This window comes from Semicossyphus pulcher, unplaced genomic scaffold, assembly GCF_022749685.1.
Source record: "Semicossyphus pulcher isolate SPU_LCO1_2020_fin unplaced genomic scaffold, fSemPul1.0.p SCAF_26, whole genome shotgun sequence".
In the NCBI taxonomy this organism is placed as follows: domain Eukaryota; kingdom Metazoa; phylum Chordata; class Actinopteri; order Labriformes; family Labridae; genus Semicossyphus; species Semicossyphus pulcher.
Genome location: NW_027211700.1, coordinates 1171530 through 1185028, shown reverse-complemented (window position 1 = coordinate 1185028; position 13499 = coordinate 1171530). Strand labels below are relative to the sequence as shown.

General features: G+C 39.9%; 1 protein-coding gene across 1 annotated transcript; it reads right to left on the bottom strand.

Annotated features, from left to right (window-relative positions):
- Positions 1–1212: 1212 nt before the first annotated feature.
- On the bottom strand, positions 1213–6267 carry LOC138604574 (dehydrogenase/reductase SDR family member 13-like). The gene is made up of 5 exons (XM_069676514.1): positions 6141–6267; positions 4893–5011; positions 4372–4495; positions 3948–4274; positions 1213–2195 (listed from the first exon to the last, which is right to left on the bottom strand). Exons 1-5 carry the CDS (start codon positions 6265–6267, stop codon positions 1936–1938), a joined length of 957 nt encoding a protein of 318 aa, XP_069532615.1. The 3' UTR covers positions 1213–1935.
- Positions 6268–13499: the final 7232 nt, after the last annotated feature.

Here is a 13499-nt window from a genome sequence, read left to right as displayed (position 1 = left end):
TGTCGATCAATACTCACACTGACCATCAGAACCTTACATTGGAGCATCGGACGACTCAAATATATTGACTTTTAGATTAAACAAAATGTCCAACAACAAAGTCTACTCCAAGGTGGGTCTGTATTCTGATTGGACGTCCTGACCTGACAAACTGTGAGCGACTGGTTTCATTTGTTGGTTAGCTTTAAGAAAAGATCCTGACGACAAAGTCTCAAGGGTTAAAGACGAACAGCTTCACTGAGACGGTTATGGAGCTCGCCGCTGGGTGCACGTCTACGTTCTGGAGAAATACGTCCATCCGGGCACATATTGTTTTATTAGAGGGTTCAAGGAAGAAAAAAATAACTTGTTTAAGGATTTTTAAAGTTCCTGCAAAGAGTTGGTTTGTCCTTGTTGATATTTCTGCTTCAATCTCAGTACAGTAGAAATAAATCAGAGTTCCCGTTGGTGATGTAAAAAGCATTAAAAAGCTTAAAAGCAACGTCTCCATCCTGTCCCGTCTACAGGGTAATCACCAGGTCGTCATGTGGAGATAACACTGAAACTGTTCTTAAACTTTGTATTCTTGTTTGGGTTGATGTTGACCTTCCTGACCTCCTGCCTCTAACTGTGAGGTGAAGAGCTGAACTATAACTGGCAGAAGAAGAAAAGATTGTCATTAAAGCGGCTCCTCAAGGAGGATTGAAGTTTAGCACAGGTCCTTTCAGCATGCAGCTGAGACAGCAGGGGGGGGGGGGGGGTGAAGGAAGGGGACAGAGGGAGCGTTGAAGGCAGCAGGAGATAGGAATCGATCGTGGAAGTGTGTTCCTCCCCACCAACACCGAGGTTAAAGGAGAAGCCTGCGCAGAAGAATGTCCTACTGAGTAATTACAAGAGCACCTCTCTTAACACACACACTGACCCGGCTTTCATGCCTACGCGTGTTAATAATCAGTGCTCATAATGAACAGAATCCATAGGTCCGCTGGGTTAAGGTCCTCAACAACCTTGCTCCAAGCAACAACGGCCAAGGAACAGCACGCTGCAAGAGACGCTGCGTTTCCTGTTGCAGCAGCTGTGCTGCGCTACTGCCCCCCTGTGGACACACACGGCTCAGACAACCTGCAGTGGATTCAAATGTTTCACTTTGCTTTGTGTTGTAGGAGACTCAAGTTTACTACCAAGTTTAAAATATACTTCATTAGCATTTATTAATAGAAAGCAGAAGCAGGATATTCAGAAGGAAACACAACAACACAAAACAAACCAAAACAAACAGAGCAAGGCGACTAAAGGGTCAGTCGATATGAAGTTAAAGCCAGAGGACAAAAGCTCTGTGCATTTGGAGGACGGTCCAAACTGTCAGGTATAAGATATTCATTTAGCATCACAGAGGACTCACAACCTTTGACTGTGATGTGTGGCTTTAGTTTACATGTTCCTTCAGTTGTCTTGAAATTAATTAACATTATAAAAATAAATAAACACATCTGTACTGTCATTTCCATAGGGTGTCATGTTACAGCCATATTAGCTTGGTTGCTTCTGATAACACAATTCTTTCTCAGAGATTTTAAACATGAAGCTGTTTCACTGTTTTACCTGGAGGAGACCTCAGTGCGTAACTCAGCTCCTGCAAACACCCTGTTAACACTGAACACTGACGGGAGCCTCATCTAAAAACATCCTGTGTCTGAAACTGCTTTTTATTCAGTGTTTTTACCTTTTACCAGATGCACTTCAGCTCTTTGTCCGTATCAGCCATAGTTATAAAAATGTAAGGAGGTAATACAGTTATTGAAAATATTAAATCATCCTTTAGTCTCTGTTCTAAGTGAACAGATCCTCCTCCTTCACGCCTCAGAGCATGAGAAAGCAGACATCACACTGGAGTCCTGAGAGGTCTCTGATGAGGCTCACAGTGTTCACAGTCCCCACGGCTCCTGGATCAGCCTCTCATGATAGGCCAGTTAGCCTCTCACTCACTTCCCACAGCTTCTTAGCCAGAGCATCATCTCGTCCCTGAGCTCCCGTTTGTTGCAGTGCACAGTTAGAGAAGTAGCGTCCGCTGAGAGGCTCGATGCCCTCCTGCAGGGCGCAGTGCAGGGTGGTCTGGGACCCCCCCTCAGGGTTCAGGAAGAAGAGTTTGGCAAAGGGAAACATGAGGAGCTGCAGCCACAGGCTCATGCTGCGACACAGCTCTGTGTAGATGACTCCTGGAGGAAGAACACACATGAAGCGCTCCATTTTTACTGTTAACGCTGCAGGGATTATGGGAAGGTCTTTATCTTACTACTCTAACATACTACAAGCTAGTGGCAGCAATAGATTGATCATTTTCTGCTCTTGCAAAACCACAGACTTTTATACTTGAGAATCTGGTCGCTTCTAAATTGTCGACCTCAGTTAGCCGACGACAAAGAGCCTCAGTCGATACGATTTCATTGGTCAGTTAGAACAGACACCCTTAATGAACAAAGTGACTGTTGGTTCGAGTTACTAGCTGGGCCTTCCCCTTTAAGGAAAATGGCCTTGTGGGTAATGTATGCATTTGGAATAGTCTAGCCAGTTCTCCATGGGAAGTGCGCCTCTGCTATGAACAGTAAAAGAAAAGCACGAGGATAATTTAAACCTGGAACTGGCACAGCTGCTCAGCCTTGCCTCAAATTTTTTCCAGTGGCCAGTTGTGGTATTGCAGAAGGAAAAAAATCCCATTGTGCCCCACACACAGCAGACCACCATTATAAAAGACACATCTGTAAAACTGTTGACAGCACACTTTGAACTTCAGAGGAAGTGAGCATGACTCTTTTTATACTAAAATGTTTGAGCCATGGAGGTTTTATATTTTTAAAACTGTCCACAAGCTGAGAAAAGCCTTTTTCAAATCCTTAAAGTCACCAGAATTTAAAGCTTATTGTCTTAATAGAAACTTGCAGCGAGCACAAGAAACGCATATACGTCAGGCAGGCTATGTTTCACGCTAATTATTTTATGTAAACAAGCCATGCTTTTTGGATGGAGCCCTGGGTATGACAGCCATGCTTTCACACGATCACATGAAGAACATGCAGCTATCAGCTCCCCTCAGCTTTCTGGATTTATTCTGGATTTAGGAGGGAGATGTTGCAAACACAGGTACTGTGTAAAACATGCAGAACGACAGAGAGACTGCACTCTTTAATATTTCTTTATTTATCGCACTTTGTATCATAAGCGCAATATTGAACAACGTAATTGCAGATTGTTCCAATGTCACGCAGGTGATGGTGTCCACACGAGCTCAGGTTTAAATACGGCTGTTATGAAAACTATCTTCACTGAGTGTCTCATAAAAAGTTACCACAGTGTCTCACCAACATATTTCACTAGCGAGTCAGGCTAAAGCTAAATGAATCATCCTGCTGTTCCGTTTGTCGGTTTGTTAGCAGGATTACTGACAAACTACTGTCCTGATTTTCATGAAACTTGGTGGTAGGTGTCGATATTCAGGCATCAGTACATACATGATAATAAGATCAAATATTTGTATTTTAGAAGTCGATAATAAATGCACAACAGAGATGATGATGCTCCAGGTAGACACAAAGGTATTTTGACATCATTCTTATAGTTACTGGACTAAAGGCCTTTAGCCTTGTTCTTTGCTTTATTTCTGGGTTGTTTTTTAGATCCTTTTTATTTTTAAATTTTGTGTCTGAAAACAACTAAAGAAAATGTTTTAATTTGAAAGATGTCCATTCTGAAATTTGCTGTCGTTTTCATACACTGCGTTTTGATTGACATCTATCAGTCTTGTCTTTGTTCTCGTAAGTATAAAAATAAACAGCTAAAGAAAAGACTTAAAAATGTCAAAACGTGAGTGAAAATGCAAATGCTTTCCTGCCTGATCTTGACCTCCAAAGTCGCTGCCACAGGATCTGTTACATCACAAACTTCCTGTATAAACCATGTAAGTGAGCACGTACCTGGGTGCAGGCTGTAGCAGGTGACACTGGTGCCCTCCAGCCTGTTGGCCAGCTCCCTGGTGAAGAGCACATTACACAGCTTGCTGCTGCTGTAGGCCTGGAAGTTGTGCCAGGTAGATTGACCTGACACTACATCCTTCTTAGAGGCCAACAGAGGGAAGTCGATGTGGCCGAGGCGATGCAGGAGAGCAGAGACGGTGACCACTCGACTGGGACCGCACTGCCGCAGTCGCTCCAGGAGCAGGTTAGTGAGCAGGAAGTGACCCAGGTGGTTCACCCCGAACGCCATGCCAAAACCATCCTCGGTCTGTCCCGGACCCATCAAACCTGGAATACAGAATATAGATGAGTTCTTTCTGTTCTATAAAACAAACAGATAGTTAAAAGACAAAAGGAATATTCTGCTGTATTTTCACACCCTCACCTGCGTTGTTGATGAGGAGGTCCAGTCTGGGTTCGGTCTTCAGGAAGGTTTCGGCAAAGCTTCGAACAGACTTGAAACTCGCCAGATCCAACTGCATGAAGACCACCTGATTGTTCCCGCTCTCCTGAAGGACATCAGGACTTTGTCAGTCCGGCAGTAATTCAAATATCTAGCAGAACTTAAAAATACTGATGAAAGAAATTGCCTTGCTGACCTTTAAAAAACAAAACTTAAAACATTTAAAAATAATGTTCTTTTTTTTTTATTTCAGCATCCTCTCAGCCTGTTTATTGTCATTAAATCTCAGTTACATCTGTTTATTTTGGCTTCATAGAGCTGTAGTAAGACAGATTTCAGCCCTTGCTAGATACAGTGAAGCTGCCACTCAGATGGACCGGTGCTCCACAGCTGAAACAGAATGCCGGTAGTTGGTGTCCATCAGAGAAATCCTGGCACTGATCCTAACCCATTTCTATGATTGATGACAAATTACCAGCCTCTGTATCTCTCAGAGTACTTACTCTGCGGATGTCGAACGCAGCACTCTCAGCCTTCTCTTTGCTGCGGCAGGCCAGGATCACCCTGGCTCCTCTCTTTGCCAGATCCAGAGCTGTAGCCCTTCCAATGCCAGTGTTGCTTCCTGTACAGGAAAAAGAATCACATTCAGCAAATTGTAAAAGAGCCCGTTACAGAGACAAAACATTGGTCTTTTCATGTCACATCAAACAATGTCTGTTTTATTTGGGTCTACAGCACGCCGTCATTAGTACATAGTTACTCAGAAATTAAGCTGCTATTTTGACAAACGATAAACCCATTCAGTCATTTTTAAGGCAGAAACATTACAACTTTGCTGGTAAATGAAGAGTCTTTGGGTTTCAGACAGCTGGTTGGACCAAAACAGACATTTGAAGATGTCAATTTGGACTCTGGGAATTTGATTCAATAAGGAAAATATGTGTTTGTTGTTTCTTGGTGAGGTACGGTATACGTGAGATAAGGGTACAATGAATATTATAAAATATCTTATAGCAAACTGTTTCAAAATCTGTTTAAAAAATAAAAAATATATGAAGAAGGTTTCATACATTGGGTATTAAAAGTCGTGAAAATGTCACTTGGAAAGTGCTTTACTTTGCAGGTAAAGTGATAGGCTAATACTAAAGAGAGTTTGTACCAAGTTCATTCCGAAGTAACTTGTTGTAAGCCACATCTTTCTAATAATATTAAAATATAATCTTTATTTACAGAGCACTTTTCAAAATGAGAGTTACACAGTGCTTAGCAGGGGCAGCTAAATAAAATAGACCTTAATGTAGAGTCGGCAAAAAATGGAGAGAAGAATCATTTTAAATTAAATTAAATTAAATTAAGTTATCAAGATTTGTTTAAAAATAACAGAAAAGTCTCAAAAAGTCTCAACAATAAAAGTGTGTTTTAAGAAGGACAATAAAAGAGATCACCGACTCGGCCGACCTGATCCTTCATTCAATCGATCAGTCAATCTCTGTACCATATGCCAACTTGTTTTGAGACGCCATGCAGCACCTGTGTTAATTCTGCTGGTCTGACTTCAGGTGTTTATATATTTCAATCAGTTTATAATATAATAACTTTGTAAGAGGTGATTCAGTGCAGTTTTTGACACAGAACGACTTTCAGGTAGGTATTACAGTCAACAGAGACACTCCTACATGTTTACATAAACATGAACTTACAGTCTGAAAGAAGCTAACAGGTTAGCAGGGGCTAACAGGTGATGCCGTTACCTGTAACAATGGCCGTCTTCCCTTTCAGCCGTACTGAACTGTAGCACCTGGCTCCTCTGAACACACCATAGTAGACAATTACATAAAAGAAAACTATTCCCGCTATGAAGCAAAGCAGCACAGACATCACTGCAAGCTGTAGTATTATTGAAAAGTTCAAGTATCAGCGCTGGACAGAATTAACGCATTGTTCCGGTAAAGACTTTCAAAATAAAGTTTTGCCGGACTGACAAAACATGTTTTACCGTTTGTTAAGCATTAAAATACCAAAATTATTTTTAAAACAAATGTGTTATTATAGGTTTAGATAACGGTGCCAAGGTGGTACGGTAAACGATGTAATTTTAGTTTCACATATCATAGAGAATTTACATTGAAGGACAGTCCGATTCCGTTAGTTTATACAGCTTCCGGTTATGCTTCCTGGTTTAGCGTTTCTAAACCGGAAGATGTCGCCATCTATTCGAAGTTAAACATTACACTTTATTGACAAAAACAATCTTTCCAGTGAATTCTGTAATCTCAAGATATGTGCATGATGATTATTGTTGTTCTCTTTTGTCGACGTGATGAATAGTTATTTATCCAAGTGTTATTACAGTCCAAAATAATAATACATTTTTGGTCAGATGTTTTCTCCTTTTATATAGGCTACTACTTTCTCCTGTATTGTGTTGTATGATGTTTATTCCTGACATAATGCAAATCAGGAAGTTAAGCCCAAACAGGATACAGTGGTTATTATACAATACTCTCTGTTCACAGAGTTGTTTCTGGAGGTAGTTGAAAAATCCAGTTTGCTCTTTAAACTTACTTTGAGAATATTTGTGTTTGTGGGTGTGTGTCAGTAGGTGTGTATGGCATAAAGGAATGCATTGGAGCCTCCAGAATCTGATGTTTGTTTTGCAGTCATCCACCTGGCAGATCTGCAGGAGGTGAATGTAGGCAGGAGGCAAACAGTCTGGTTTGTTGTAGTATGTCTCAGCTCAGGGTAACTGTTGTTTAGCTTCAATTACAAGATGATTTCATAGGCATATCATTTTGCAGTCAATGGTCCCTGTGTATTAGCTGTGGATGGCTGAAATGAAGCTAACCTCATGGACTTTATTCACACAGGAGAGTCAAAAGAGAGTCGATGTCTCACTTCTGCGTGGGTGCACTGTGTACACAGGGCAACAATGTAAGTGGATTGCACACAATCAACATAAAGATAAGCAAACTACTAATACATACAGAACAGTGATCGAAGTGTATCAGAGGGTGAAACAATCATTAAAAGCTCTGAATAGTATTTCTGTGGTAAAGGTTCATGTAGGTATAAGATAAGACTCTTCCTCGCTCTCCAATCCTGTTGTAAGATTATAGAAGTTAATAATTGATTATAAAGTACCTGTACCTGAGTATATTCAGAATACACTTCTTAAACTCGTTTGATGATTGGGAATCCTCCAAACAAGCCACATTTAAGATTTCATCTCTTTTAATGTATAAATGATTTTAAATTTCAGTCTCTCAAAAATGTTATTGATCTTATGGACAAACAAAGCGTGTGCGTTTTCAGAGATACAATAATCCTTCACATGCATCAACAACAATAGTTCAATCATTTAAAATGTTAAATAATTACGATTTTTAAAACTCACCAAATTTTGCATGCCCACCAGAAGTGGTGAAAAATGTGATATTTCATTGGCTTCGGCCATGACATAAAGAAAAATGGCTCCATTTTAAAAAGTGGTCCCTGTAGACGTTACTTACATCTACATGTATGAAATTTGGTAGGTTTATATTTAAGGTCAGGACACACAAAAAAGCCTCCTGTTATAATTATTATTTTTAAACTTGTAATTCAAAGACTATCTTATCAAAGCTATTTGCATGTTGGCACCTGTTTAATCTGCGAACAACCTTTATCATTCACAGTCCAGAAGCTCATCCACAATTCTGCAGAAAACACTTTTCCACACTACATGCATGAGTTTGATAACACTGAGAATAATCAGGCCATGACTGTACGCACTTCATACACACAAACACTACACTGATGAAAGTCGCAAAGTCATGATGACTCAACCGTCGAGTCTGACTGGTCTTTTATCTGAATGGGTGATGAGTGGCGTGCCGGTGAGAGGAGGCGGCTCGACGTGAACCATCAAACACTCACGCTGAAGCGCTTCAATCAGATGTTGTTTATCAGGATTTTACTTTTAGTTTAACGTCAATGATGATCGAGTTCAATGCTTGATTGAAAGTGTAATTAACAAGAAGCAGAAGTGTTCATTTTAGTTATATAACTACTTCTATATCTATCTATATTACATACTGTACTGTATACTGTATATACGGGGGCCCCTGCAGACTTGAAGGGTGCTCCCCTTGTACTGTTTCCACTCTGTCGTATCCTGCCCCTGTGGTAGGTTGATTTCTAATAAGCTTTGCTAAAACACGTTAAAATAAGAACACGATATTGATTTGTTGTAGAGAAATCTAAGCTCACCACGTTACACTTTGCTAGCTTGGTTGTAGCTTCATCATTGATCCTCATGGTAAGTTAGCTAAATTGTATTTTTCTGTGTTTTAGCAAATCGCTGGAGCTTATTAACACAACAGTGTCTGTGAGAGGCCTAATGTGCTTCTGTTGTTAGCAGAATAAACGGCGTGCTGGTGCCAAAAGTCAATGTTTATGCCTGGTTCATCACACAACGCAAGAGAGAGAGGACACAACCGCTACTAGGGATGAGTCATGAATTTTGAATATATTCGAATAGTCATTAATTTATTTTAAAAAATATAACCTAAAAGTAAATGCGACTCTTATCTCAACTTAAAAATATATTTTTTACATTGTTTTACTGGTGCCTGGTCGTAATGTGGTACTGCCGTCAGACGGTGGCTTTAGCTTAGTTTGCTAACCACCATTAAACAACAACAGAAGAAGAAAGCATCTCTGTCAGGTGGCAGTAAAGCAGATTCGGAAACGAAGAAAAATGCAGACTTCTGCAGCCGTCTCTTCAAATAACAGTTGAATAGTTTCCAGTGAATATCGAATAGTATTTTTGCTTGAAATGCCCACCTCAAACCGCTATGAGGAAACAGCTGGGAAACATTTTGTGGTCAATCACAGAATCTGTTCCTGCAGATTTGTCTCTCGATTGAGGAAGAAACATCAGAGCCACTACAAGTGTTGTGTGGTCCGGCCTGCCTGAACAGGATCCCTGCACAAAGGCATTGTGATAAGCTTGCTAGATGACAGTGCATTTTTATCTGTGTTGTGGATTATCAGACGGTGACAAACCAGCTGACAGTTGGCATGACTAACAGCGTAAAGTGTAAGAAAACTGGGTTCAGGTTTACCATCACTCGTGTACACTAGTAGTTTTGTAAAACATTGTTAAACAGGTTTTGTTGTACAATGCATGTGCACGAGTTAGTGCACTACTGATTTGACAAGCATAGAGCAGATCCTTATCTGAATAACACTGAAATGTAACACAAGAAATGTCATAAAAACATCCACATATTCCATGTTCCAAAGGAAGTGTGTTCAATGCTACCAATAAGTTGTGTTCAACAATGCAGCAACTTTTTACAGGCAGCCAATTTTCCCAGGAAGGAACTTGTTTTCACAGCTTACACATCTCCAGGTCTAAAACACACACTGATAAAAGCAACACACAACATGAAGCCAACACTGAAGTGTCAAAAGCTGCAGTTCCTCTGGTGTCCACTTGAGGCTGTCTCCAGCAGTGAGTCAGTCCCCATAGAGCCCCATGTTAAACTTTACAGCAGAAATAAACATGTTTACAGCCTGGTACAAAAAACAGTTTGGGTCTCTATAGCTCATTTCTCTCTTCATGACAACTGTATAACAAGCTCAGCTAATTCAGTCACTGAACGTAACCATCTCTGGAGATTTGTTCTTGTAAATAAGTTATTGGACTAACAGACCGTCTGACACACAGTTTTTACACTCAATATTTAATTTATATGTTAGCGCTAATTAGCAGCTATCTGTGTCTCTGCTCACCATACCTGCCTTGTTCTGTGCATGGGAGTCGATGTTAATGTGGGCAGGCAAGATACAAGTCTGCAACTTTCCACAAGCTCTCGCTCATTTTGGGGGTAAAATGAACAAGCTTATTTACCAGCAAATAAAGGACAAAGACGACATTAAGCTGGTCTTCTGTATCTGTGTTTTAGATCACTGTGTGAATTGTGTTGTCAGAAGATTACAAATTACAAAACTCCCTTTAACAGTGTCTTAACGCATGTGGTAACTGACCGTGACATTTCTGTCAGTGGCATGAGGAGTAAAGGCAGCTGCCGTGGATAAAACTGATCAAGGGTTCCAGTTTGATGTAATTCTGCACTTTAACAGCACCGCTGAATGTCTGTTTGATTTTGTAGTATCTTTAGCTGAAGCTGTTTTAAGGTCTGTAAAACTTTCTCTCTTAAAAAGACTCCTTATAAAAGCCAAAATAAGAGCTGTTACAGGCACATAAAGTCACTACAGTTCCCTCTTTGTTTTTTACCACTGTCTGCCCTGCAGGGAGATGTGGCATTCATGCTACATCATTATCATGTGCTGCTGTGGAATTATAACACATTTCAATGTCCTGATGCTGTTGAACCAGTAACCCGCTGAGTAGCCCCCAAAAACTCCTGCCATCGCCCACTGTCTGTGAACTGTGTATGTTTTCTGTTGTGCCCCATAACCCATAAACACTAACAACAACCATGCAGCAATCATACGAACCAATCAAACACCTGTCTTAAAGGGACATTTAGGTATTTTTCAGCCTGTTTTTTAACATAATTTGAGATGCTAAGATGCTAGTTTTAAGCAGAAACGAGCTGTTTATCGCTCTCTTTAAAGCCACCAGACTCCATTGAGAAATATAGTAATTTAACCTTGAGGAACAATGGAGTTGCTGATCACTGCTGCCACAATCTGTTAGCTTTTCTGTTCAACAAATTAATAAATAAATACTGTGTTTGACCCAAACTACCTACTTAAAGTCTTAGAATAACACAAGGAGTTAAACCATCAAGGCAGCTGGTGGCTGCACGGTAAAATCCCTGTTTTTATGAATGGAGTCTGGTGTGTGTGCAGAGAGCGATGTAACGTCTGTGTGTGGTTAAAACAATCATCTTCCTCTGTAACAAAAAGGTCTATCTCTGTAGGGATCCTTTCTGTCATGTTGTCACACACTTAGAAGAACAATCTGAGCCTGTCAGTGGAAACAACCAGAACTTTGAGTGGACGACCTTTGACCCATCAAGGATTATGTTGCAGCCATTACAGCCTGTTTCACTGCTGCAAGATGAACACATCTACTGGAGCAGTTGCAAAACTGTTGGTACCTATTTGTCATTTGGACCCCAAAATATGTCAAAGAAAAGAAGAAGAAGAAATAGAGCTCAGGTTTTAAATGCTGGAATTCCCCTTTAATTAACTTGACTCCGGTGCCAACATCATCATCGTGAACCTTAGACACATTTCTCTTGAGCCCAGTTAGTAACGCAGCTTTGTATACAGAGATGAATAGGATCGACGTGACACACACCCGTATTATTAAAGAGAAAGAGCAGAGCAGGTTCAACTCGCTCTGTTCTGACTGCTCCTTTGATGCATCATATCTGACTCGTCCATGGGTGCTGATTCTTTCTATGCCAACAGGTCAAACTTTATTAAATCTTTATTAAGTTTAGAGGCCATGTTGTCTGTAGCTTCATAGACTGGATCAATGTGACCAGCATGTGTTGAGACATCAGGTCTTGATTTTATGAGTCCCGATGTGTGATGTCCTAAAGGGACAATTAAACATGTCAAACAGACTCATGTTGCTATTAATACTGAGTACTAAATGTTTTTACTCATCACATGATCACTGGCATAGACTCGTACAGGAAACCCAGGTGAGAATCAAAGGTTTGAGGCCCCAGATCTCTCTTTGCACTGCAGACAGTAAAATGTGTGTCACCCCCCGCTCAGCTCTCTAAAGGGCCAGAGACAGAAACACGGAAACACGCGAATGAAATCCTCAAAACAGAGGTCCCACTGACATCTACACGTCTCCCTGACTGTCTGAACCGTGCATCAGTTCATTCAGAGTAATAGAACTGACCCCTACAAGGCTTTTGTGCTGTTTCATATGTTTAAAGCAGAGGCATTTTGACTTTGAGATGATGATTCAAGTGATAATTGGGGGATTCATTTAATCCAAAACTTAGTAAGGTCGTATCTCGTACCTTCTATCTTTGGTTTTGGCCAAACTTGTAAAAGACCATTCAGAAACCGAATCAGAGCATGCATCATTCAGTGTCGAGCATGAAGAAAATGATGAACTGTAAATGATAATCTGATGATATATTAAAGCCAAGATTTATTTCAAAACTCAGTTTTCAGACTTGTTTGACCATATTTGAGTAAATATATCTGAATATTTAAATAAATAAATGTATTTAAAACTCAACTGTTAGCATGTTCTTACTTTATGAATATTTATGCTTTTATATTGCCATCATTTATATTTCAAACTGTCAAAGACAGCCCTTTTTAAAAAGTGCATTCAGTTCTGGTCGTCAAACTTCTGCTGACATCTCTGACCAAAGAGGAACTGTCTATACTTTTACGCTGCTATCCCAATATTTCTTTTTAATTGTATTATTTTACTTAATGACTATATCAGTTACTTTATAGTCTATTCAAATAATAGTCTAAAACTAAAATCCAACAGGATGAGAAAGTCTTTTATCACTCAGAGCATAAATTGACTAAACTCTAATGATGACCCAGAAACACGTTCCTGTTCACTTCTGGTAACTGTTACAAACTCTCTGTGTCCGGCTGTCACTGAATGCATTCTTGTATTTTCATTTGTTTTTTGTACCCGAGTCTGCGTCTGTGTTTTCTGAATGTTTCATGGTTTTTACCTTGTTGCAAAACAAATTTCCTCTCGGGGACAAAAAAGTTAAAGTTGAGTTTAATCATTTAATTCACAGCATCTCGCTTTGTTTATTCATCCGTGAAAATGACCAAAAAAGAACCATAGTCTGGTTACCATTTGTTAACAACATAATTCATATATATTTAGGAAAGCTTAATACTTGTTTTTTATTCTATGTAAATATTAAAGTAAATGCAAAGGAAACAGAAGAGTTGTACTCTTTGAATGTTTATTTGTGTGTGGGTTAGGGTGATCTTTTAGTTTGTTCTGAAATCTTGTGTTTGGGGGGTGGGGATGGGTTTTGTACTCTTTTAATGTCTTTTTATGACATCTATGACTTCTTATTATTTTAGTATTTTCCTGACCTGCCCATGGACTACGGGCAGAAAATAGCAATTAGCTCAAACCC